Consider the following 25,867-nt stretch of genomic DNA (forward strand, 5'->3'; position numbering starts at 1 on the left):
CCATTGTCTCCCCTTTTTCCTTGTCTGGACCTCTTAATTTTATTTACAGTGAAGTCTGTTCCTTCAGTTACGAAGAATAATAGATGCTTCATTTAACGCAAGTCAACCACGGCTTTCCCCCCTTTCTTTTCCTTAATCCCTTCTTAGCCAATTTAGTCCCCGAGGCTGGTGGCTCATTCAAGGACAAGGGGAATCAAGATCAAGCTGGACTTTTCCAGGTGGAAACCACCCACTCACGCATCTCCTTTCTGCGTGACTTTGTTTGGATTTGACTGTGATTGAACTTGGCTTTGCCTCTTTGGCTTTTGGTGTCGTTAGGACAGTACCTGGGAAGGTAATCTGTGTTTGTCCAGCTCCCTAGACAGACCAGATTCAGTGCATCTTAGGTTCTCTTTTTTTTTCTGCTTTTGACCACGGGCATTCGCCATGTCAAAGAGCAGGGGGGCATCGGGGAAAGTTAGTCCAGCACCGGCTCACACACACCATTGATTTTCTGATCGCTTCTCCTGCCAGGTCTGGGTAAAGTCCCTGAGGAGAGAAACAGCACTTGATCTAAGAAAGGGTCTTACTTGGGTGACTTGGAGGATTCTGGAAGCTGCTGATTTGGTTCTGCCCTGAATTTGTGAAAACAATATAGTCAATTATGGTCCCATTAGGATGTGTATTTCTTTCTTTCTTTTTTTCTTATCTTTTCAGGGCTGCACCCACAGCATATGGAGGTTCCCAGGCTAGGAGTAAATTGGAGCTACAGATGCCAACCTACGCCAGAGCCACAGCAATGCCAGATCTGAGCTGCGTCTGCGACCTACACCACAGCTCACAGCAACGCCGGATCCTTAACCCCCTGAGCAAGGCCAGGGATTGAACCGGCCACCTCATGGTTCCTAGGCAGATTCGTTTCCACTGCGCCATGATGGGAACTCCTGGATGTGTATTTCTTTAAACAGTGTGTTGCTAATGCTCCATTTGCCTCTTGGGCCATATCAGCGAGAGATTATTAATAGAGATTTAAAGCTCACTGTGAACCGAAATCAAGGGGTAAATGCCAATTATCTTATCATCACAATCATCACAATGACTATTTCTTGTCTAATCCCCCGGTTTCCAAATTGTGTGCTAAGGTACCCCAGGGCATCACTGGTAGATGTCTTAATTTTTTTGAGAGAAGCAGCAGTACAAAATGTTTTCACACTGTGGCAATGACTAACTCGAGGGAGTTCATGGTTTCAACATTGTATCATGGTTCATTCCTTTTGATGATGTCGCATCTTTGCAAAGCTGGGCTTTTTCTGCAGTTCCTGTGATAAAAGGCAAATACCCCACAAGAGGTCTGTGTAGAGCAGGGACACAGGTGGGGGTGTCCTCTCTGATTCTTAGGTTTGAAGCTTGTCACCTCCCAGCAGGCACTACGTTGTTAGGACGTAGGAACTTATTTCAGTTGTTTGGACCTACTGACTTAATTAGTGGAAATTTATTATTTTTTAATTAAAGTTGATTTATGATGTCGTGTTAATTTCTTCTGTACCACAAAGTGACTCGATCATACATATATGTACATTCTTTTTTTATATTCTTTTTCATCATCGTCTATCCCAGGAGACTGGTTGTCGTTCCCTGTGCTCTTCAGTAGGGCCTTGTTGTCTATCCATTCTCAATGTAGTAGTTTGCATCTCTACCAACCCCAAACTCCCAGTCCGTCCCACTCTGCCCCCCTCCCCCTGGGCAACCACAAGTCTGTTCTCTATGTCTGTCAGGCTGTTTCTCTTTTGTAGGTAGGTTCGTTTGTGCTGTGTTTTATTTATTTATTTATTTATTTATTTATTTATTTATTTATTTTCATTTTGGCCATGCTGTGGCATATGGTGTTCCTGGGCCAGGGATCAGGTGCCATATTTTAGATTCCATGTGGAAGTGATATCGTATGGTATTTGTCCTTCTCTTTCTGACTTACTTCACTTAGTATGATGGCCTCCGGTTGCATGCATATTGCTGCAAATGGCGTTATTTTTTTCTTTTTCATGGCTGAGTAGTATTCCGTTGTGTCTGTGTACCACATCTTCTTAATCCATTCCTCTGGCAATGGACATTTAGCTGGTTTCCATGTTTTGGCTATTGTGAATAGGGCATTTAGCTGGTTTCCATGTTTTGGCTATTGTGAATAGGGCTGCTGTGAACATAGGGGTGTGTGTATCTTTTTGAATTATGGTTTTGTTCAGATAATTAGTGGAACTTGAGGTCTTTCTTTCGGCCTGGGGGTCCTGTGGAAAAATTATCAAGACGTGAAAGACGCTAAGAATTGAGAAAGTTTGGGAACGATGACCATGCTAGCTCTTCTTTGGAAAGTTGGCTGTGTGATTCTCTGGAAACATTGCAAAGGAGCTACTCACAGGCCCCACCATGAATGCCCTGGGCCTGGGGGAGGGGTGCACACCGGGCGGAGGAGGGGGTAGATTCGACCATTATTTAGGAGGTGAGACCTGCCTGCCTGTGGGCTCGTAGGTGGCTTTTGTTTTATTGTGTGTATTCTCGCTCACTCTCTGTTTGAATACCTTTTGGTGGAACATCTTCCCAGTTTATGATGGCCTCTGCCACACTGGTCCTACCTCATTCTTTCAGATTATCTACCTGGCACAGGAAAGCATTCGGTGTGTTACCGCTTGTGAGAGGAGACCAAGCTGGAAAGCCGAGGGACTAGCTGGGTGATCTTCGCCCAGACCTCATGTTTAACCCCTCCCGTGTTCATCCCACCCCTTCTGCCTCACAACTGTGCCTCTGTTTCTTTACCTGGAAAATGGGGAGGAAAGAGAACATAGCTCCTGTGCTAGTGGCTGGTGTTCAGAGATGAAAGCCTACCTCAAGAGTTCCCATCGTGGTGCAGCGGAAACGAATCCAGCTAGGAACCACGAGGTTGTGGGTTCGGTCCATGGCCTCACTCAGTGGGTTAAGGATCTGGTGTTGCCATGAACTGTGGTGTAGGTCACAGACGTGGCTTGGATCTGCCGTGGCTGTGGCTGTGGTGTAGGCCTGCAGCTGTAGCTCTAATTGGACCCCTAGCCTGGGAACCTCCATATGCCTTGGGTGTATCCCTAAAAAGACCAAAAAAAGAAAAAAGAGAAAGAAAAAGAAAGAAAGCTTATCTCAGCCCCAAGGAACGTACGGGGTTGTGAGTGCGAGGAACAAGTGGGACCTGTCGGTGACAATATAATATGATGGGCTGTTTGTCGGCCACAGGGACTGAGGAATGTTCGCAGCTCCAGACTTCAGTGAGAGAGGTGGCCAAGGGGGACCAGAGGTCGTGAGCTTGCTGAACGTTGAGAGATGAGTGGGGGGTGCCGAGGGAAGATGAGAGTGGGAGGGAGGTGCCAGTGGGAAGAGCAAAGACCACCCTGGGCTTGAGAGACGTGGGGCAGGGGTGGCTGCGAAGCGAAACCCTGAGTCAGCAGGTCCCAAGGGGAAGCCTTTAGGCAGGAGAGCCCCATGCGCAGGTCTGCCCTGCGGACCAGTCCCCTGGACCGGGGGGAGGTGGGGCAGAGCCACCAGGCTGCAGGTGGAGGAAATGGGAGGCAGGCTTGGACAGGAGAGATTTGTGGGAGGACAGACTCTGGTGCGGGGGGTGGGGGGGGATGTGGGGGTGCAGGCGAGGGAGGGGTGGGGGACAACTCCTGGCTCTGGTTTGTGACTAAGAGGACAGTGGTGTCAAAATTGAGCCCCCGGGGGACGAGCCTCTTCAGAAGCAGAGGATGACAGGGTAAGACTGTCACTTGACCTAGTGGGCCAACCGATTACATAACCGCCGTATCTTTGGCAGATGCTAAGTCCCTTAGGACAGAGACTGTTCTGCCCCTCTTTGTAAGGCCCTCAATCCCTTCCTAATGCAAAGCCTGGCACACAGGAAGTGCTCAGTGAAAATGAGGACATTGAAGAAGAGACAGCCCCTTTCAAAACCAACACGAATGGTCCAGCCACACAATGACAAGTCGTTAGGCAACCCAATGATCTGAAAAGCCCCAAAAGGAATGTGCTGAACATCCAAGGGTTTATGGAATGTTGGAAAGAAAAAACATCCCAACGCCTGGGTGCAGTAGCCGAGCATCTGCGGACCCCGTGTCTGCACCGCTGGACACGCAAGCACCTGGGTGGCAGAGCTCGGCCCCTGCGACAGTTGTGGCCCTTCTCTGACACATCCTTGAGCGCTTACTGTTCTTCTCTACATAGTCTTAGAAACATGCAACTGTTGGTCTGGTCGGTTGTGAAACTTCAGGATGGACACGCCTCTTGAAATGTCAGCCTCATTGAAGGTTTCGGGAAAAAAAAGTCTTTCTTGTTTGTATCAAACCCAATGTGATCAGACTATGGAGCAAATGTAAAATGTGTATGTACCTTTAAGATAAAGCATAAGATGCCGAGGAAATTGTTTTGTGGTGCAGACCATTATGGGCTCTTCAATGGGAAGGTTTAAGAATCAAGGCTGGGGTTCCCGTCATGGTGCGGCAGAAACGAATCCGATTAGGAACCATAAGGTTGTGGTTCGATCCTCGGCCTCGCTCAGGGGGTTAAGGATCTGGCATTGCTGTGGCTGTGGTGTAGGCCGGCAGTGACAGCTCCAATTAGACCCCTAGCCTGGGAACCTCCATACACCGTGGATGGGGCCCTAAAAAGACAGGAGACGAAAAAGATAAAAAATTTTTTAAAAAGGAAAAAAAAGAATCAAGTCTGCCTCTGTGTTTGCCACTACCTGGGGGTCACCAGAGTCTTTTCTGCTCAGGTTACAGGCTCTCTCCTTGAGGAGACAACACGGAAGTGGGCTCAGTACAAAGAGAAGTGTCTGAAAGACTTACTCAAGGAAACTTCCGGTAAGCACATGTATTAGTTGTCTATGGCTGTGTAACAAATAGCCCCAAAGCTTAGTGGCTTAAAACATGATAATGATTAACGCTCACAGTTTCTGTGGGTCAGGAATTGAGACAGAATACATGGAGGGTGGCTTGTGTCTGCCCTACAAGGTCTGGAATTCAGCTGGAAGACTCAAAGTCAGGAACTAGAAGCATCTGAAGTCTGGGTCATGCCTGTGTCTGGTTGATGCTGAGAGTCAAGCCAGGTCTATTAGCCAGAACTTCACCTGGCCTCTTCATACGGCCTGGGCTTCCTTGCAGCATGGTGGCTGTGTCCCCAGGAGCTTGGAATCCACTGGAAGCCCTTCATTGGCTTCTGGGGGCCCAGAAGGCTGGGACTTAGGTTTGGAGCATCTCATCACCGAGCACCAGGGTGTACCTCATCCCCTGAGCTTGAGCTGCCCACATATTTCATAACAATCATTGGATTAGTCTTCCAGCAGGAGAATCTGACCAGGCAGTGCTTGTGTTGGGAACACGTGACCCTGAACCTCAGTTCTGCAGGTGCCCTTATAGCCACTGGTCCTGTGGCACATGTCATAGTAAGGGTGTTCCGGGATCTAACTGGTGAAGGTTTGACAATTACTTAGTTAATGATGGGACAGAAGGCACTGGCGGAACATCCAGGCATCCTCCTGACCCGAGCTTCTATGAGATTTCGGCTCATGTAAAGTAAACCATCATCAGCGTAACGTGCACGTTGACCTACCGCCTGGACCATTGCCAGGGGTCAAGTTGGGGAGACAGAGCCACAGCTTGGCAGGCTGCATGAAGCTTTCCTGCCCTCCCCATGTGGTTCCTTATCCTTGACCCGTCTGGAGGCCCGGGCGCCCGTGCTGGTCCCCATTCCTCTTACAACAGGGATGCCAGGAAGGCGGGCTCTGGGTTCCTGGTAGCTCTGCCTCCATCAGTTTATTTTGTCTCCTTCTCTCTGCAGACACAGTGTGTAACGGGACCTTCGATCGATATATATGCTGGCCTCATTCCTCTGCCGGAAACGTTTCTGTTCCCTGCCCCTCATACTTACCTTGGTGGCGTGAAGGTAAGGTCTTATTTTACCAATTTCTGACAGTTGCCTTAATGGCTGGTCCCTCCTGGGTAGACCAGCCAGGGGACGGTTAGGAGAGGGCTCCAACCAGGTGCTTTTCTCAAGGCCTCTTCTCCCACGAGAGGTCTCCTTCGAAGCATCAGCAACACATGTCCTTTTCTTCTCTGCCTCTCTCTTGCCTTCCTACAAGTCTTCTGTGCCTGAATGTCCTGATTCTAGAATATCCCTCTTTTCTTTGAAGGTTGGAGGGTCCAGGTCTCACTGCCCCTGACTTTGTGGCAGGGAGAGTCAGAATGATCGCTGTTGTGGCGAGGAGAAAGATGGGGAGAAAGACTGGGGTGCTCACGGCCCCACAGCCTTTGGCTCCTCTGATGGAGAAGAAGGATGTCAAAACTACCCTTGCAATAGCGTTGGGAGGAGGTGCGGTGGAATTGGTGCTTTTAAGCCCCATGGGACTCGGATGGGGGATTTAACCCTTAGCTTGTCCCACCCATTACTGAAGAACCACCTCCACCTGCCCCAGCCACCCAGCCTCTGCTGGGCTGGAAGGGGAGAGAGAAACCATTCAAATCGAAGACCAGGCAACTATTCTCCAGAAACATCAGCGGTTACAAAGTTCCAGGCAAGACAAAGAGAGGATGGGTTTCTGAGAAGGCAAGATGGTGATATTTTGTATCTAACTTCAACCCAAGAGGTTATCACATCAGTTAAAATTGGGTTTCAATATGCTGATGCCTCCAATGCAAAGAGAGAGAATTTTGAAGGAAGGTGCGGTTCTGGGTGGGAGCAGTAGTGACACATTCTGTGGAATGTTCTCTGGGGAAATCCAGTGGGAATGAGCCCAGGAGCATGAGGATGTGTGTTTGAGGGAAGATGCTAGAGAGTTGATGACTAGAGGGGTCGGCTCGGTGGGGAGGGAAGAACACTGGACATGGACCCTGTCCCTCTATTCAACACGCCAAGACTTGTGGCTAGTTCCCAGAGCCTCTGAGCTGTGGTTTCTTTGTAAAGGGAAGTGAATATTGGCCAATTCTCGAGGTCATGTTGAGGAAGGAGTGACAAGGCACACACTGAGTCAGCCACACATCAGCCACACAGCAGGTGCTTTGTAAATGGGAGCCGAGGCGGAACCCCACCAAACTCAGACCCTTGGATACCTTCAGGGCTTTAAGGACCTGAATGTCTGTGACACCTCAAGGGCACGTGGAACAGATCACCTCTGCCCACCTCCGTTGTCTACCTGTTCCTTCCCAAGAGCTAAAAACACAGATCCATTCCATTGTAAGAGGAAAAAGTGATCAGGGAGTTCCCTGGTGGCACAGTGGCTAAAGGATCTGGTATTGTCACTCCAGCGACTTGGGTCACTCACTGCTGCGGCTTGGGTTTGACCTCTGGCCTGAGAACCTCCACCTGCCATAGGTGCGGGGAGGGAAAAAAGAGAGAAAGAGAGAGAGAAAGTGATCAAATTTACCAAAAAGTTGAATTAAAGTCTTTCTTAAAGAAAAAAAAAAATTGGATCCTGGGTTTCTGAAATGTACTCAAGGGAGTGTGAGTCCCAAAAGGTAGAAAGGTGCTCTTCCAACCTGACATTTTGTGTGTTAAGTCTTTCAAGTCTAAACAGGTGCCTGTGGTCCAAGGAGAAGGTGGGACCAGTGCAGGTGTCTGGGGAGGAAAGGATGGAGCAGCATCCTTGTGAGATGAGATTAGAGGCAGGAGTGTTAGGACATGAGAAGGAAGAGGATGCCTAGCACGGCAGATGGACCACAAGCTGGGGCCTGATGGCCAAGGAAACCGTGCTTTACCCCAGGGGTGTTAAACTTCCCTCTGCAGGGAAGGACTTTGTGGGTCCCCGGAAGGTGTGGAAGCATGAGAGAGGCATCATGGGATTCATGGTTTGGGGAGATGAGGTTGCTGGCCTACGGTTTGCGGGATGAAGGGGGTTGGGGAGGTGAGTCTGGGAGCTTCTGCAGAGGCCCAGAAGAAGAGAGGATGAGGCAAGAGGTTGGAAGGAAGAGGAAAGAGAAGAGAAAAAGACTGGAGGTAGGACAGTCAAGACCTGTCATCGGAAGTGGGAGGTGAGGGACAGAGAGCACTGAGGCCCCGCCCAAGGCCACAGAGCTGTAGGTGGCAGAGCAGGCTTGCTCCAGGGCCCCCTCTCCCTGCTGGCACGGCCTCCTGGGTGTCAGAACGAGACGCCCCTCTGCACCCGAAGTGCCAGGAAGCCCCAGGCCTGTGTCTCCCAGCTGGACTGCACCTTGGAGGGCTGTCACACCTCTGAGTCACCAGGGACTGTTCTAGCTCCGGAGACTTTGGTAAACACTGCAGATGTTAAAGGGGCAGAGGCTTCCGTGATTTTCTCTCCATCCCAAGTAAACAGCAGGGATGCTAACCAGCCCCCAGAAGGGGAAGCGAAAATTCCTCTTCCCTGGGATTTTCCATAGCCCGGCTGGACCGGCGGCGGCCTTCCCACGTGCTCAGGGAGCGGGCTGCGTGTTCCGACCTTTCCCCCAGAGCTCTGTTTACTTTCAGAGAACTCTGGAAGGGCCTACCGATACTGCCTGCCTCGGGGCTCCTGGCAGACGCTGCAGAACTCCACGGATGTTTGGCAGGACGACTCCCAGTGCTCCGAGGACCACAGCTTCAAACAAAATGTGAGTCGGCTGGGCTCTGAGAGGTCGCACCCTGCGGCCCAGACCATCCTCCGCTGAGACCCCCACCACGGCGGCCCCTCAAGAGCCTGCCCCTAGCGCATCTGCCCCAGACTCACCCTGGAAGGTCCCCAGTCCCACCAAAGAGAACCCCTGCGGCAGCCGCCAAGGGTCTCCTGTTGCTGGGACCAGACGGGATCCCAGCCGTCTGTGCCCGCTGGGCTTCTGCCTGGAGCACCTTCCTTCTGCCTGTCACCCATGTTTCAGCTCAATGTCGCTTTCCAAGTGAAACCTTCCAAGGCCACCACTGTGGTCACTTTCTACCTTCTCCCCCCTAGCCCCCCAAGTCCTTTACAGCACCGTCCCCTCTAGATGGTTTTCTCCCACCCCCATTAAATTGTTGACTCCTGAGGGGGACGCACACCTAGCGCTGGGGTCACCAGCTCAAGGCCAAGGGCCCAGGCAGCTGGACTTCACGTCCAGAGGCTTTGCTTCGTGCTCTTCACGCCCCACCCTCCATCACTCTGTGCTTCTTCCTCCCCATCCAGCCCCTGGGGAGCATGTTTATTGCATGTGACCGCTGTGAGGGCTTAGAGAGTTGATAGGCATACGGGTCTCCAGGGAGAATCTGACTCCTCGTCTGCATGACGTAAATAAGGTGCCAGCCCCCGCCACCAGCATCCAGCCTGGCCCCTGGGCAGTAAGCCATCCGGGATGCTGCTCATCTCCTTCCAAGTACACATCAGCCTGTCCTTGGGTCTCTTCAGTCTGCCCCGCCTTCCCATCAGGCATGAAGAGCCTCCCACCACGTCCGCTCTATCCGCAGGGAATTTTTTTCTAAACCTATTTTCTCCCCCTCGATGTGCCTTTGGCAAGTGCAAGTTCCCCAGAGCAGGGATCAAACCCACGTCACAGCATCAACCCGAGTTGCTGCAGTGACAACGCCAGATCCTTAACTCTCTGCGCCACAAGGGAAATACTCTAAACCTTTTTTAACTTTATGACTTGATTTAACACAATTCCATGTTCCCCAGACAATCTGACTGTGGGACAGGTCCCCCCTCTTAGAGCTATCAAAATCACATCTGTGGGCAGACTGGATTCAGTCTCTCAAGAATGTGACTTTTGTCAAAACACCAAAGCTGTGCTTACCACTTGCCCCAAGTTGGACGCATTGTGTCTATTTCTCATCTTCCCTCCTGGATGAAGCTCCTTGAGAATGATGACAAAGTCATAGTTAAATCTGATACCTGCCACCCCCTGGCCTAGTGCTGGGCAGCACACAAGCCTTTGCAGACATAGAGTGGGCACTCATGAAATATTAAATGAACAGTTTCACACATTCTGAGTCAATGGGGGTGTAGTGAGGTCTAGGCCTCCGTACTGGTAGAAGAGTTCCCCAAGTGACTCTGAAGAGACTGGACAGAGGTGATAAGGATGAATCCACCAGCAGGTGTGAGATGCCTGCTGCTTGCTCTGGGCTGAGGTCAGCGGATAGAGACAGCAGAACAAGATTTGAAAACTGATCATCCTTCAGTTCATCCATGTTGCTGCCGATGGCATTATTTCCTTCTTTTTCATGACTGAGTAGTATTCCATTGCATATATGTACCACATTGTCTTTATCTGTTCCTCTGTTGATGGACATTTCCACGTCTTGGCCAAACAAACTCACAGGTTTCAAAACCAATCTTAGGGTTACCCTAGTGAAAATGTTGGAGGTGTGGAAGAATTGAGAAGGTGGGAGTAACACATACACACTATTATATAAAATAGATGATTAACGAGAACCTACTGTGTAGCACAGGAAAACATACTCCATAGTTTGTAATAACCTATATGGGGAAAAATTGGATGTATTTATACATGGGACTGACTCATTTTGCTGTTCACCTGAAAATAGCATGGTAAATCAACCATACGCCAATAAAATTAAATTAAAAAATAAAAATAAATATATTTTTAAAAAATAGAAAAAGAAGGAAAACTGCACTTTCTAAGGGAGGAAGTAAAGGTTTCTCTCTTTAGAGCAGTGGGGACAAATGGCTCTCTGTAAACGGATGTACTTCCAAGAAATCAAATACTTTAAAAAAAAAATCTGGCCATGTTTACCTGTGTTTCTAATAGAGGGTTGAAATTTTGCCCAAAAAAGGCTAAGTGTTAGTAAATCCTTGCCCTCTGGAGTTTTGGCAAATGAGATGTGTTATGTTTTTCCAACTGACAACACACTGGGGGTCCTTATGCATGTTGATTAGTACTTTTTAAGGATCAAGGGGGAGAGAGAGAGTGTGTGTGTGTGTGTTTGTGTGCGCACGCATGTGCATGCTTGCACACAAGCACTTGTGTGTGTCTCTCTCTTTCCAAATACCTTTTTTTTTTTTTCATTTTTAAAAGTTTTATTGAGGGAAGTTCCCATTGTGGAACAGCAGAAACAAACCTGACTAGGAACTGTGAGGTTGCAGGTTCAATCCCTGGCCTCGCTCAGTGGGTTAAGGATCTGGCGTTGCCATGAGCTGTGGTGCAGGTCAGAGACGCAGCTTGGATCCTGCATTGCTGCGGCTGTGACATAGGCTGGCAGCTGCAGCTCTGATTCAACCCCTAGCCTAGGAACCTCCATATGCCACAAGTGCAGCCTTAAAAAGCCAAAAGAAAAAAAAGTTTTACTGAAGCGTAGTTGATTTACAGTGTTGTGATGATTTCTGCTGTGTAACAAAGTGATTCAGTTATTCTTTCGAAATAGCTTATTGTACACGCTTAATGCTTTTTCCATCCTTACCACGCGCGTATCACGTACCATGGCTGTAACTTTTACCCTTTGAGGTGTGACAGCCAGGCTTGCACGAGTCTCTAAAATTCCCCAGACGGAAGATGGGTTCTCACTGTTGATTTAGCAACTCAGCATATGATTTTTTTTTCTTTCCTTATTAAGTTGAGAACTTTCATCTCTTCACTTAAAAGAAGTGGCACCTCTGAATTGTCAGCATCGCTGGTCTTTGGGGCCATGATTCAGTAACATAAGGGTTGGGGGTTCCCTGGTGGCTCAGCAGGTTAAAGATCTGGCATTGTCCCTGCTGTGGCTCAGGTCACTGCTGTGGCACAGGTTCGATCCCTGGCCTGGGAACTTCTGCATGCCATGGGCATGGCCCAAAAGGAAAAAAAGTAAAATCGGGGTCACTTGAACACACATATTGCAAAACTGAGACAGTCCATCTATGCACTGAAAGGGCCACTAAGGGACGAATGAGTAGGATGTGTGGCCAGAGGGACGATTCACGTCCCAGGAAGGACAGAGTGGGGGCCCATGTGAGATTTCATCACGCGGCTCCAAATGGCACACAATGTATAATGTGTGAGTTGGTTATTTCTGGAATTTTCCATTTAATATTTTTAGACCAAGGTTGACAGCAGGTAACTGAAACCACAGAGAGTCAAATGCAAAGGGGGCCAATGATAAAAGACAAAGTTGATATCAGAATTATTCATAATTATTTTAATGTATCAAAATTAAAAGCTTATTCTCTTCTAAAGACACTGGTAAAAGAAAAAAGAAAAAGGCAGGAATTCCTGTCGTGGCTCAGTGGTTAACGAATCTGCCTAGGAACCATGAGGTGCGGGTTCATCCCTGGCCTCGCTCAGTGGGTTGAGGATCCGGCATTGCCATGAGCTGTGGTGTAGGTCGCAGACGCGGCTCGGATTTGGCGTTGTTGTGGCTGTGGTGTAGGCCGGCAGCTGTAGCTTCAATTAGATCCCTAGCCTGGGAACCTCCATGTGTTGCGGTGTGGCCCTAAAAGGACAAAAGACGAAAAAAGGAAAAAAAAAAAAAAAAAAGAAAAAGGCAAGCCACGGCATGGGAGAGAATACTTGCAACACACCTAACTGGCAGATTTCTATCTGGGACATATAAGGAAGATTTACAACTCAAAATGGGGACAAACAATCCAATTTAAAAGACAGCCAAATATTTGAACAGATATACTTTCCAAATAAAATATACAGATGGCACATTGGTACATGAAGTGATTCTCAACATCAGTAATCATTAGAGAAGTGCAAATTAAAGCCCCAGTGAGAGTGCTACACTCCCATCAGAATGGCTAAAATTTAAAAGACAGATGGTATGAAGTGTTACTAGAATCTCTCACAGCTGGCTCTCCCATACACTGCTGGTGGGAATGCAAATTGATGCCACTTATTTAGAAAACAGTTCGGCAGTTTCTTAAGAAGTTGAAAAACATACACCATACTGCCCCATTATTCTCTTTCTAGAATAGAGGAAGGAAAGCCTATTTCCTTCCTATGTCAGAGTGCCCGTCGTGGCTCAGTGGGTTAAGAACCCAACTAGTATCCCTGAGGATGCAGGCTCGATGCCTGGCCTCACTCAGTGGGTTGAGAATCCGGCATTGCCATGAGCTGTGGTGTAGGTCGCAGATGTGGCTCGGATCGGGCATTGCTGTGGCTGTGGCGTAGGCCGGCAGCTGCAGTTCCAATTCAGCCCCTAGCCTGGGAACCTCTGTATGCTGTGAGTAGAGCCCTAAAAAGAAAAAAAAACAGGAAGCCTGTTCTACCTAAAAACTGGCACAGAGGAGTTCCCACTGTGGCACAGTGGGTTAAGGACCCAGCATTGCTGCAGCTGTGACCTAGGTTGCCTGCTGCAGCTCGGATACGATCCCTGGGCTGGGAATTCTCACATGCTGCGGGTGTGGCTGAAAAGGGAGGAAAAAAGTGGGCAGAGAGTTTCAGAGCAACTTTGTTTGTGAAAGTCAAGCTCTGCAAACAATCCCAAAGTCCGTGCGTGGGTGGACGTGTGCGTCCATCGTGGTATGTTCACAACGGACGACCACTCACAGTAGAAAGGCATGAACTGCTGCAGTTGTTTAAGCCGGGCGTTTATTTTGTATTGAAGTAATGTTGGTTTATAGCATTAGACAAGCTCCACGCGTACGACGTTCTTTTTTGGCTTCTGTACCAGCTCCAGCGTGCTCGCCACCCAGTCGTTAGTTCTCATCCGTCCCCACCCAGTTGATCCTCTTCACCCGTTTCACCCTCCCCGCTGCCCCTTCCCCTCTGGGGACCACGACTCTGTTCTCTGTGTGTACGGGTTTGTTTTTGTTTGATTTGATCGTTTCCAAAAATATTTATTTACTTATTTGTTTATTTATTTATCTAGGCTGCACCCACAGCATACGGAAATTCCCAGGCCAGGTATTGAATCCAAGCCACATCTTTGCTGTGCTCTCTCTCTCTCTCTTTTTTTTTTTTGTCTTTTCTAGGACCGCTCCTGCGGCATATGGAGATTCCCAGGCTAGGGGTCTAATTGGAGCTGCAGCCGCCGGCCAACACCAGAGCCACGGCAACACGGGATCCAAGCTGTGTCTGCAACCTACACCACAGTGCACGGCAACACCGGATCCTTAACCCATGGAGCGAGGCCAGGGATCGAACCCGTAACCTCATGGTTCCTAGTTGGATTCGTTAACCGCTGAGCCACGACGGGAACTCCTGTTGTGCTCTCTTGTCCCAGCATAATTCCCCTATGATGCTGTGAATCTTAGTGCATCAGTGCTGGGCTGTGGGGACCAGCCACGGAGGTGAGACCCACCGTGGGCTCTTCACTCATAAAGGCTCCTTGGTCTCTGAGATGTATCAGAGGGCCATGGTGTGGACAGGTGTACTAGGGTTGGTGTCGACAGGTGTACTAGACCCTCGGTGGCCCTGGGTGTGGAGCTGGGGGTTGGACAGCACGGCTGGCTGGCTGGTGGTCACGTCTGCTCTTCCTCTGCTCTCAGGTGGAGCACCACCACGCCTTGCTGTCGACCCTGCAGCTGCTGTACACGGTGGGCTACTCCCTCTCCACCGCCTCCCTCTTCCTGGCTCTGACCCTCCTCTTGTGTCTTCGGTGAGTGGATCGTCGGCTGGCACGTGTTCAGATGTATCCCGGGGAATGTGCTCCCTGGCAACCTTCAGAAGGCGGGAGAAGCCCGGGCGGGGGGATTCCGTGGTTCACCAGAGGTGGAAGGGATCCAAGAGAGTCTCCGACCATCCCTCCCATTTTGCAGGTGAAGAAAAGAGATCTCAGAGGCCCAGGGTGAGGCACGGAATCACCCCGGGTCCCAAAGCACAGCCAGGACTGGATTCTGGGACTCCTGACTCTGCTTTGACCCTTTCGGATGAGCTGCCCTCTGCCCCGCCCTGTTCTAAATTCCTCCTCACGTCATTGCTACCATTCTCACCGCTTCACCAGATGCCTTATCTTATGGACGAGATTAAGAAATGTCCTCAAAGCAAGTTAGTGGGTGGGGTTTTAATCCAGGGCCCTGGGACTCCAATCAGCCATCCCTCATTTGGGTGCTTCCTTGGTGCCAGGCACTGTTCTAAGCATGTACATGCATTAAGTCATTTAAATCCTTCCTAATCAGAGCTGAGTCATGCTAATCCTAGGAGGTGAGCATTTTATCACCTCCACTTTACAAGGGAGTTCACTGAAATAGGGAGAGATCAAGCCACTGGTCCACGACCACCCAGTGGGTGAGTGATGGAGCCAGGATCACAACCAGGCTGTCCAGAGCCTGAGCATTTTCACTCCCTTGTGCTGTCTTCCAGAATCCAAAACCTGTGTGCATTTTAGTAAATCGTGTTTCTAGACCCACCCAGTGAGATATTAATAGACCCCCTCCAAGACTCCTCCTGGTCATGCTCCATTCGGAAACATAACCAAGTAACACATGGCAGAGTGAGCATTCGACAGGGATGCCAGTTCCAGAGCTGCTCCCCACCTGGGCTCTGCAGGCACAGGTCTGGCCCCACCTGACCCCTCCATCCCGTAACGTCCTTTAGCTCCCAGAGCAGAGAGCGGAGTCATGACCACGTATCCCACTGGGAGAGCAATTACTGAACGATGGGGAGAACCCCACAGCCTGTGCCCACTGCTCTCTCCTCCACGCACCTCCCCAATGTCCCAGAACCAAGCCGAGAGAAAACACCTGCCCAGCCCTGGAGGAAATAACCTTAGCAGAGCCTGGCTCTACTGCCTGTCCATTTCGCCTCTGGCTCTGGGAAGAGCCAGACCCGGTCCCTGTCCTTGAATCACCCCTGTTCTAGGGAGAAGGATGCGCAAATCGTAAAACCCAAAGACTGCTCCAATCTTTTTGGAGACTGAAAAAGTAATAACAGCTCTAAAGCAAAGCAGAACCAGATAATCACAGCAGAGGAGCACAAGCTGGGCTCTGAGAGCGCTGTGATGGAAAAGGGTCCTTCGGCCAGAGAGGCCAAGGGCGCCTGGCTTCACATCCGCCGGCCCAGGAGGCTCCGGGTGGGCGCGTATTATGTGCCAGGTACTGTGTAAGCCCTTTATACCCATTGAATCCACCTGCAGCCCTCTGTGGTGAGTGCTCTTGTTCTTTTTTCTTTTTTTCTTTTTGGGGCCACCCTTGCGGCATATGGAACTTCCCAGGCTAGAGGTCGAACCGGAGCTGCAGCTGCCGCCCTATGCCACAGTCACAGCAATGGGGGATCCAAGCCACATCTGTGACCTCTGCCACCTCATGAGGCCAGGGATCAAAGCTGCATCCTCATGGATACTAGTCGGGTTCATTTCTGCTGAGCCACAGCAGGAACTCCAGTGTCCCCTTGGTCTTACAGGAAGTCAAGTCTCTGAGAGTCCTATATTGATCTCAGAGTTTCTGGGTGTAAATCTCAGCTCCGCCACTTACTGTTCTGGGACTCTGGACAGGTCGCTTAAGGCTTCTGCCTCAATGTCCCCATTTGTGAAGTCAGGATAATGATGCTACCTCCCCCCCCCCGGCCCCTGTGGTGATGAGGAGTAAGGATGCCCATAAATACATCCACAAATAGCTTGGAACAGAGCCTGGCACGTTGGACACCTTATGGGTGAGAGGTGTTATTTTCTCCATCTTACAGATGAGGGAAGTGAGGCACAGAGAGGTAAGATCCTTTAGCCCAGGCATCCAGCTCTAGAGCCTGGCCTCTGCCCCCGTGCCCTGCCGGGATGGGTGCACAGGTTCCTGCACACTCGTGTAGGTCTGAGCCATTCTTTTCTGAGGGAAGGTACTCGGTTCTCTCCTTGCACAGAAAACTCCACTGCACACGCAACTACATCCACATGAACCTGTTTGCCTCTTTCATCCTGAAAGCCGTGGCCGTGCTGGCGAAGGACGTCATCTTTGACAGCTCTTACTCCAAGAGGCCCGACAGTGAGAAAGCGTGGCTGTCCTACGTGTCGGAGGTGTGTCCTTCCCGACCCACGCTCCCACCGGGTGGATCCGTCCTGGGAGTCAGGGGGCGGAAGGTGGGGCTGGGGAGGGAAGAAAGAGAGAAAGGGTGTCACGTTCTTTTCTTGCACAGGATGCATTGGAGCTAGTGTGGTTTGGTTCCAGACCCCTCTAATTAAGAGCATGTCCCAATAAAGCAACTCCCACGAAGCGCTTGGTTTCCCGGTACATGTAACAGTGTGTGCGCAGGAAACCGTTGTCTATTAAGAGTGCGTTAGCATGGTGTCAAAAACACAATCTATGGGAGTTCCCGTCGTGGCTCAGCGGTTAACGAATCCGACTAGGAACCATGAGGTTGCGGGTTCGACCCCTGGCCTTGCTCAGTGGGTGAAGGATCTGGCATTGCCCTGAGCTGTGGTGTAGGTTGCAGATGTGGCTCAGATCTGACGTGGCTGTGGCTGTGGCTGTGGTATAGGCCGGTGGCTACAGCTCTGATTCGACCCCTAGCCTGGGACCTCCATATGCTGAGGGAGCTGCCCAAGAAATGGCAAACGGGCCAAAAAAAAAAAAAAAAAAACCCCAAAACACAATCTGTGTATCTTAATTTTAAAATATATATATATATATATATATATATTTTTTTTTTTTTTTTTTTTTTTTTTTTTTTTGTTGTTGCTATTTCTTTGGGCTCCTCGGCATATGGAGTTCCAGCTAGGGTTGAATCGAGCTGTAGCACCGCCTACGCCAGAGCACAGCAACGGGATCGAGCCGTCTGCAACTAACACAGCTACGCAACGCGATCGTTAACCACTGAGCAAGGCAGGACGAACCTGCAACTCATGTTCCTAGTCGATTCGTTAACCACTGCGCCACGATGGGAACTCCAATTTTAAAATATTTTATTGCTAAGAAGTACCAATCATCCTCTGACAAAAGTTGCCACAAATCTTCAATTTGTAAAAAAAAAAAAAAAAAAAAAAAAATACACAGTATCTGAGACGCTTCATAAAGGCAGAACACTGTGGAGAAGATATGCTTGTGCTGCTTTTATCAGGTTTGGGGATAAAATTTGTGCTGATCTCTCAAAATACATCATCTCTTTCTCACTTCTCTGGAAGAATTTTTTTGGGTTTTTTTTTTTTTTTTTTTTTTTAGGGCCACACCCTCAGCGTATGAAAGTTCCTGGGCTAGGGGATGAATCAGAGCTGCAGCTGCCAGCCACAGCCACAGCCACAGCCACACTGGGTCGGAGCCACATCTGCAACCTACACCACAGCTCACAGCAATGCTGCATCCTTAACCCACTGAGCGAGGCCAGGGATGGAACCGAATCCTCATGGATACGAGTTAAGTTCTTAACCCAATGAGCCACAATGGGAACTCCTGGAAGAATTATTTATTTATTGATTTATTATTTTTTTATTTTTGTCTTTTGTCTTTTAAGGGCCACACCAACGGCATGTGGAGGTTCCCAGGCTAGGGGTTGAATCGGAGCTATAGCTGCCGGTCTATGCCACAGCCACAGCAACGTGGGATCCAAGCCGGGTCTGAGACCTACACCACAGCTCATGGCAACACCGGATCCTTAACCCACTGAACGAGGCCAGGGATTGAACCCAAATCCTCATGGATACTAGTTGGGCTCATTACCCACTGAGCCATGACGGGAGTTCCCTGGAAGAATTTTTTTAAATGTGTATTATTTCTTTCTTAAATATTTGATAGATTACCCCAGTGAAGCCATTTGGACCTAGAGTTTTCTTATTGGAAGGCTTTTAACTGTGGATTAATTATGAATCTTATAGTCAGATTTTCTATTTCTGGAGTTCCCGTTTTGGCTCAGCGGGATAAGAACCCAGTGTAGCATCTGTGAGGATGTGGGTTCAAGCCCTGCCTCTTTCAGTGGGTTAAGGATCTGGCATTGCCGCAAACTATAGCATAGGTCACAGATGTGGCTCAGATCGGGTGTTGCTGTGGCTGTGGTGAAGGCCAGCACCTGCAGCTCTGATTTGACCCCCTAGCCCAGAAGCTTCCATATGCCTCAGGAGCAGCTATAAAAACAAAATACATGAGTTCCCAACTAGGAACCATGAGGTTGCGGGTTCGATCCTGGCCTTGCTCAGTGGGTTAAGGATCCGGCGTTGCCCTGAGCTGTGGTGTAGATTGCAGATGCAGCTCAGATCCCACCTTGCTGTGGCTATGGCATAGGCTGGTGGCTACAGCTCTGATTCGACCCCTAGCCTGGGAACTCCATATGCCGCGGGAGCAGCCCTAGAAAAGGCAAAAAGACCAAAAAAATAAAAAATAAAAATAAATAAAAACAAAGTACATGCATAACTAACTAACTAAATAAATAAATAAAATAAACTATCTGCTGAGCCTGGGAGTCCCCTACCAGTTAAGGACTTGGCGGGGGAAAAAAAAAGATTTTCTATTTATTCTGGTATCAGCTTTAATGTGTGTTTTTCTAGGAATTTTCCTACTTTATCTAGCTTTTCAATTTTATTGGCATAATGTTTCTATTTCCTGAGTTTTTTAAGGTCTGATACATCTACAGAGGTGTTCCTTTTTTCATTCCTGGTATTAATTGTACCCTCACTCTCTTTTCTTCCCCCCTTGATCATTTCTTGCTCAAGTTTCTCAATCTTATGGGACTTTTCAAAGAACAAACTCTTGGCATTGTTGATTCTCTTCATTTTCTATCCTCTATTTCATTCATTTCTGGCATTATCTTTATTATTTCTCCCACGGACTCTCCTTGGGTTTCACTTGCTCTTCTTTTCCTAACATTTTTGACATATTTAAGATAACTGATCTTCTGTCTCTTGCTTCTTAATAAATGCATTTCTGTTTGCAAATTTCATCCTGGGTGTGGTACTAGCTGCATGCCTCAAGTTTTGATGTGCGATTTCCCGCCTACCTTCCGTTCAGAAATAATTTCTCACTTCTGATATCATCTCGTCTTTGATTCATGCGTTATTTCAAAGTCTACTTCCTCATTTCTAATCATTTCCAGATTTTTTAAATCATTGATTTCTCGCTTCATTGAACTGAGATCAGAGAACCTGACTTTCCATGCTTTCTCTATGGAAGCTGCTGCTGCTGGATTCTGGTTTTGTCTAGAAATGTCTAGGATGTCCGGGAGGAGACGGGACTTGAAAACCTCCATGAAGCGCCCCTTCACAGTTTGCGGCTGTGGCCAGCCTCTCTGAGAGGGTGGGGAGGGTCTGGGGGAGAGGGGAGTTCTGGGGAGGGGCTGGGCATGGGGAGGCCCTTCTCCACTCCGTTGCGGTCCAGATGCTGAGGGATCCTGGACTCACCCCGGTGCTCTGTCCTCTGCAGATGTCGCCCTCCTGCCGCACGGCCCAGGTTCTCCTGCACTACTTCGTGGGCGCCAATTACTCGTGGCTGCTGGTAGAGGGCCTTTACCTCCACACGCTGCTGGAGCCCATCGCGCTCTCTGAAAGGCGCCTGTGGCCCAGATACCTGCTGGTGGGTTGGGGTGAGTGACCTGAATCCCCAGCCTCTTCTCCTGGGGACCTACTAGTATGGGGGAGCCCAGCAAAGCTTCTGGCTGAGTTAGAGACTCAGCTGGAGAGAGGTTTCTGGGACAGATGATTCCTCTGTGACAAAATACTCTGAAGAGAGGAGTGTGTGTGTGTGTGTGTGAGTGTGTGTGTGTGCGCGCGTGCACACATACACAAATCGGGAAGGTTTTTGGTAGAATCAGATGGCATTCCTCCTACCCTGTCCCCAGCTGTACTGGTCAATATTGCAGACTATGTGGCTTAAAACACAGATTTTTTTTTTTTTTCTTTTTTGGCCACCCTGCAGCATATAGAATTCCTGGGCCAAGGATAAGATCTGAGCCGCAGTTGTGACCTAAGCCGAAGCTGTGGCAACGCTGGATCCTTAACCCCCTGTGCCGGGCCAGGGATAGGACCTGTGTCCCAGGACTCTCAAGACGCCACTGATACTGTCGTGTCACAGCGGGAACTCCAAAACACAGCTGTTTTTTCCCCTCACCATTCCAGAGGCTGGGAAGTGTGAAATCAGGGTGCCAGGATGGTTGACTTATGGTTGAGTTCTGATGAAGGTTCTTTTCCTGGCTTGCTGGCAGCTGCCTTCTTGCTGCTGTAGCCTCATTGTGTGTAGGGGGAGGGGGGCGGCTCTGTTCTCTGTCTCTTTTTTTAGGGCCACACACATGGCATATGGAGGTCCCAGGCTAGGGGTCAAATTGGAGCTACAGCTGCTGGCCTACACCACAGCCACACCAACACCAGATCCAAGTCACATCTTGCAGCCATGCTGCAGCCTGTGGCAAAGCCAGATCCTTAACCCACTGAGTGAGGCCAGGGATCAAACTGGCATCCTCATGGATACTAGCTGTGTTCTTAACCTGCTGAGCCACCACGGAAACTCCATCTGTTCTCTTCTTAAAGGGCACTAATCCCATTACAATACCCACCCCTACCCAGACCTCACTAAACCTAGCTCCCTCCAAAGGTCCCGTCTCCAAATGCCATCACGCGGGGGTCAGGGCTTCAACATATGATTTGACGGACACAAACCTTCAGTCCTTGTGCCAACTAAGTCTCCGAGGTGGGGTCTGGAACCCTGTGGCCCCAAACTCTTGCGGAAGTCGAGGCTGTAGCCTCAGAGGAACTCGGGCTTATGATTCAGGTGGTTTGGATTAGTGGCTCTGGATTAACTCTCAGCTGCTTTGTGACATGTGGAGTCTGCTGTCCTCTCTGCTTCCTGGTTCTGATGGGAGAACAGTGGATGGCTCTGTGCCTCTGTCCCTCAGCCTCTCCAGCTCTCCCAGTCCACTCTTCTGTGATGTGTGGGTTTGCATGAGTTACCACCAGTGGTACGTGGCCCAGCAGGGTGGGTGGGCAGGAGGCAGGTTTGGCCAACCAGCGCGTGACTACACTTCTGTGTTTTCTCCCAGCCTTCCCGGTGCTCTTTGTTGTCCCCTGGAGCGTGGCCCGTGCAAAGCTGGAGAACACAGGGTAGGTAATTCACCTGTTTTTACGCATCCATGAGCTAGTCTCTCCCAGACAGGCCCTGATATAAGGAAATCTACTGTTTTCCCAAAGAGAATATGCACTCCCTTCCCTTTTAACCATCTAGAATATACTTAAGAATGTAGATAAAATAGAGACCTTTCTTGCCGTAATTAGTCTGTTAATTAGCTACACATGCAAATTAGCACAACACAGCTTGAAAATTGGCTGCTAACATGAGCAACGACCCTGGCTATGGACAGATATAGGTACAAGAATGGTTGTTCCAATGGTCATTCACAATGGGGTGGGGGAGAGGGGAGCAAAATCAACCCCCTGAACACCCCATCCATTGCTTAATGGGGAGCCTCAAATTGCGGCCTGATAGGGTGGACTCCTCTAAAACTATGGAAAAAGCAACCCAGGTCTGCATCTTTTGGCTTTTAGGGACTAAACCTCGACAATGCATTATTAAGGTTGGTAAGCCTGTTGCTGAATAATGCATATCATGTGATCCCACTTTTTTTCCCCTCCAAAGAGTCAGCACCAAAAAATTTCCTACACAGTAAGCATACCTTGGCAATATTGTGGGTTCTGTTCTAGACAGCCACAACACAGCGAATATCGCCATGAATCCAACCACGTGAATTTTTTGGTTTCCCAGTGCATGCGAAAGTCATGTTTATTGCTACACTGTAATCTATTAAGTGTGCAGTAGCATTACGTCACTAGCATTAAGTGACATAGCATTATGTCAAAAAAGCAGTGTCGATACCTTGATTAAAAATACTTCATTGTTGAAAAAACGCTAACCATCGTCAGAGACCACTTCCTTTGTTCATCCGTAAGAAGCCACTCCTCATCTGTTTAGTTTTTATGATGAGAGGGCAGCAAGTAAGTCACATCTTCGAGATCCACTTCTAACTCTAGCTCTCTTGCTATTTCCACCATATCTGTAGTTACTTCCTCTGCTGAAGTTTTGAACCCCTTAAATCATCCATTGTAGTTGGAGTCAACTTCTTTCAAAGTCCGATTCATGTTTCTTTTTGACCTCTTCCCATGAAGCATGAATGTTCTTAATGACACCTAGAATGTTTTCAATGTACTTCGCCCAGATCCATCAGGAGAATCACTGTCTTTGACAGCCAGAGCTTTACAAAATATATGTCTTAAATAGTCAGACTTGAAAGTAGAGATTAGTCCCCGATCCAGGGGCTGCAGGGTGCATGTTGTGTCAGCGGACATGCAAACAACGTTACTGTCATCTCCCTCAGAGCTCTTGGGTGAATGAGCAGATCCCTTTTTGAAAGAAATCTTTTTTTAAAAAAAATGAGAAGTAGATCCCAACTCAATATTTACGTGAGCTTAAAATATTCAGTAACTCATGTCGTAAACAGATGCGTTGTCATCCAGGCTGCTTTGTTGTTCCATGCATAGAGCACAAGCAGAGTAGATCTAGCACGATTCTTTTTTTTTTTTTTTTGGTCTTTTTGCCTTTTCTAGGGCCACTTCCATGGCATACGGAGGTTCCCAGGCTAGGGGTCTCATCGGAGCTGTAGCTGCCGGCCTACACCACAGCCCACGGCAACGCCGGATCCCTAACCCACTGAGCAAGGCCAGGGATCAAACCCTCAACCTCATGGTTCCTAGTTGGACTCATTAACCACTGCACCATGATGGGAACTCTGGACCTAGCATGATTCTTAAAGGCCCTGGGTTTTTGGAATGTAAATGACATCAACTTTAACTTAAGGCCACCAGCTGCATTAGCCCCTAACAAGAGAGTCGGCCTGGAACTTTGAAACCAGGCATTGACTTCTCTCTAGCTTTGAAGTCCTGGATGGCGTATTCTTCCAATAGAAGGCTACCTTGAAACGCTGTTGTCTAGTGGAGCCACCTTCACTGGTGGTCGTAGCTAGATCTTCGGGATGCCTTGCTGAAGCATCTACCTCAGCACTTGCTGCTTCACTTTGCATGTTTATGCTGTAGATATGGCTTCTTTCCTTAAACCTCATGAACCAACATCAGCTCGCTTCACATTTTTTCCTAAACCTTCCTCAGCTCTCAGCTTTCATCGAATTGAAAGGAGTTAGGGCCTGGCTCTAGCTTAGGCTTTGGCTTAAAGGAATGTCGTGTTTGGTTTGATCGTGTATTCAGACCACTAAAACTGTCTCCGAACCAGTAATAAAGCTGTTTGCTTTCTTATCATTTGTGTTCACTGGAGTCACGCTTTGAATTTCCTTTGCATTCGCAACTTGGCCAACTGTTTGATGCAAGAACTCTAGGTTTCAGCCAATCTCAGCTTTTGACATGCCTTCCTCACTAAGCTTAATCATGTCTAACATTTGATTTAAAGCGAGAGATTTAAAGTGTGACTCTTCCTTTCCCTTAAACACTTAGAGGTGATTGTAGGATTACTAATTGGCCTAATTTCAGTATTTCTGTGACTTGGGGAAGAGGGAGGCCCGAGGAGAGGGAGAGAGATGAGGGAATGGCTGGTTGGTGGAGTAGTCAGAACACACATCTATGGATGAAGTCTGCCATCTAATATGGGTGCAGTTTGTGGCACCCCAAAACAGTGACAATAGGAACATCAAAGATCACTGATCACAGGTCACCATAACAAATAGAACAATCGCGAAAGAGTTTGAAATATTGTGAGAATTACCAAAATGTGACACAGAGACACCAAGTGAGCAAGTGCTGTTGGAAAAATGGCACCCATAGACTTGATAGACTTGCCCCCTGCAGGGTGGCCACAAACCTCCAATCTGTAAGAAACGCAGTATTTGTGAAATGCAGTCAAGTGAAGCACAATAAAATGAGGTGCGCCTGTGCCGTTAAGAATTGATGTTCTTTTGATCACGGAGAAAAAGGCGGAAGGATACACACCAAGTTGTTAGCATGAAGAGCCCTCTCCTAGTAAGAAAAGTCAAAGTACCAACCCAATAGGAAGGATTTGAGTCCTCCCCTCCCCCTCCCAAGCGAGTCTTGAGTGCCAGCATCCTTCTTCCCCAGTGCCAGCATCCTTCTTCCCCTGAGCCCTATATATTCCACCTTGTCTCGACTGAAGTCTTGTCTTGAAGTCTTCTACTGCCTGCTCTTTGCCATAGGTGCTGGGTAAACAACCGGAATAAGAATATCTGGTGGATCATCCGAGGACCCATGATGCTTTGCGTAATGGTGAGAACCACCCCATCCAAACTTTTTCCTCCTTGAGCTCAGCATCTGTGGAAGACCCCACCCCCTTCTCTGCCACGCACCGTATTTTCTGGGTCAAAATGAGCCTGGGCAAGAGCCCTTGAGATGGAGATGGTGAGCTGTGAGTAGGAGCTGTTGAATGAGAAGAAGCAAGGAACTACTCCTTGGTGTTTATCATGGCAGAAATAAGTGTGCTATATAGCACCTGCCTCAAAAAAAAAAAAAAAAAAAAAAAAGAGAGACCTCCTTGCTCTGGTTCAGTTACCTAAACCCAGGTTTACAACATAAGCCTTCTTCTCTCTGTGTTTCTAAACTATGTTAAGAAACCGGTAATCAGCTCAGCGACCTCCTATTGACCGCCTGGGGTGTGTACAAGGCCCTGGGGGTGCAGGTGTCTTCAGCCATGGATGAGCCTGGGAAAGGAGAGCTGCTAGTTTGGATTTTAACACCACGAGCAGGAGGGAGGAGACTAGGGAAGCTTCTTTTAGAGAAGGAAACCATCCAGTCGGTATTAATCCAAAGCTGTGATGGGGCTCAGGCTCGGGAGATGATGCTGCTCCGAGACCTTAGGAGGAAGGGCCTTTATTCCTTAAGGCTCAGAATTTGGGGGATGAAGAGTTCGAAAGCGCCTTTAGCTGACAGCATGAGAAAGCTGTTTGCCAAAGAAGCCGGCGGAGCGGGTGGGGAATTAGCAGACAGATGGAAGAATGAGCAAGGTCCCGGAGGGAGGCGCAAAGCCTTCCCCCTGACAGAGGGCCAGCATCCCTGGGTGCCCACAGCCCCTCTCCCCCACTGTCTTCTCCAAGGGGTTGCTGGGCCTTCAATTTTCGCCGTTTTATGCAAG

At 48.9% G+C, this 25,867-nt stretch overlaps 1 protein-coding gene across 4 annotated transcripts in view; it reads left to right on the forward strand.

Annotated features, from left to right (window-relative positions):
• The window catches only part of GLP2R (glucagon like peptide 2 receptor), a 67,292-nt gene that overhangs the window by 3,070 nt on the left and 38,355 nt on the right, over positions 1-25,867 (forward strand). For 3 of the 4 annotated variants that reach the window (XM_021066115.1, XM_021066116.1, XM_021066117.1), the window contains exons 2-9: positions 4,766-4,853; positions 5,830-5,934; positions 8,470-8,591; positions 14,375-14,484; positions 16,677-16,830; positions 20,159-20,318; positions 21,768-21,828; positions 24,936-25,005. In XM_021066115.1, coding sequence (XP_020921774.1) covers positions 4,766-4,853; positions 5,830-5,934; positions 8,470-8,591; positions 14,375-14,484; positions 16,677-16,830; positions 20,159-20,318; positions 21,768-21,828; positions 24,936-25,005 — 870 coding nt within the window. 4 annotated transcript variants of the gene reach the window in all.

Source organism: Sus scrofa, chromosome 12 (genome assembly GCF_000003025.6).
Source record: "Sus scrofa isolate TJ Tabasco breed Duroc chromosome 12, Sscrofa11.1, whole genome shotgun sequence".
Classification (NCBI taxonomy): domain Eukaryota; kingdom Metazoa; phylum Chordata; class Mammalia; order Artiodactyla; family Suidae; genus Sus; species Sus scrofa.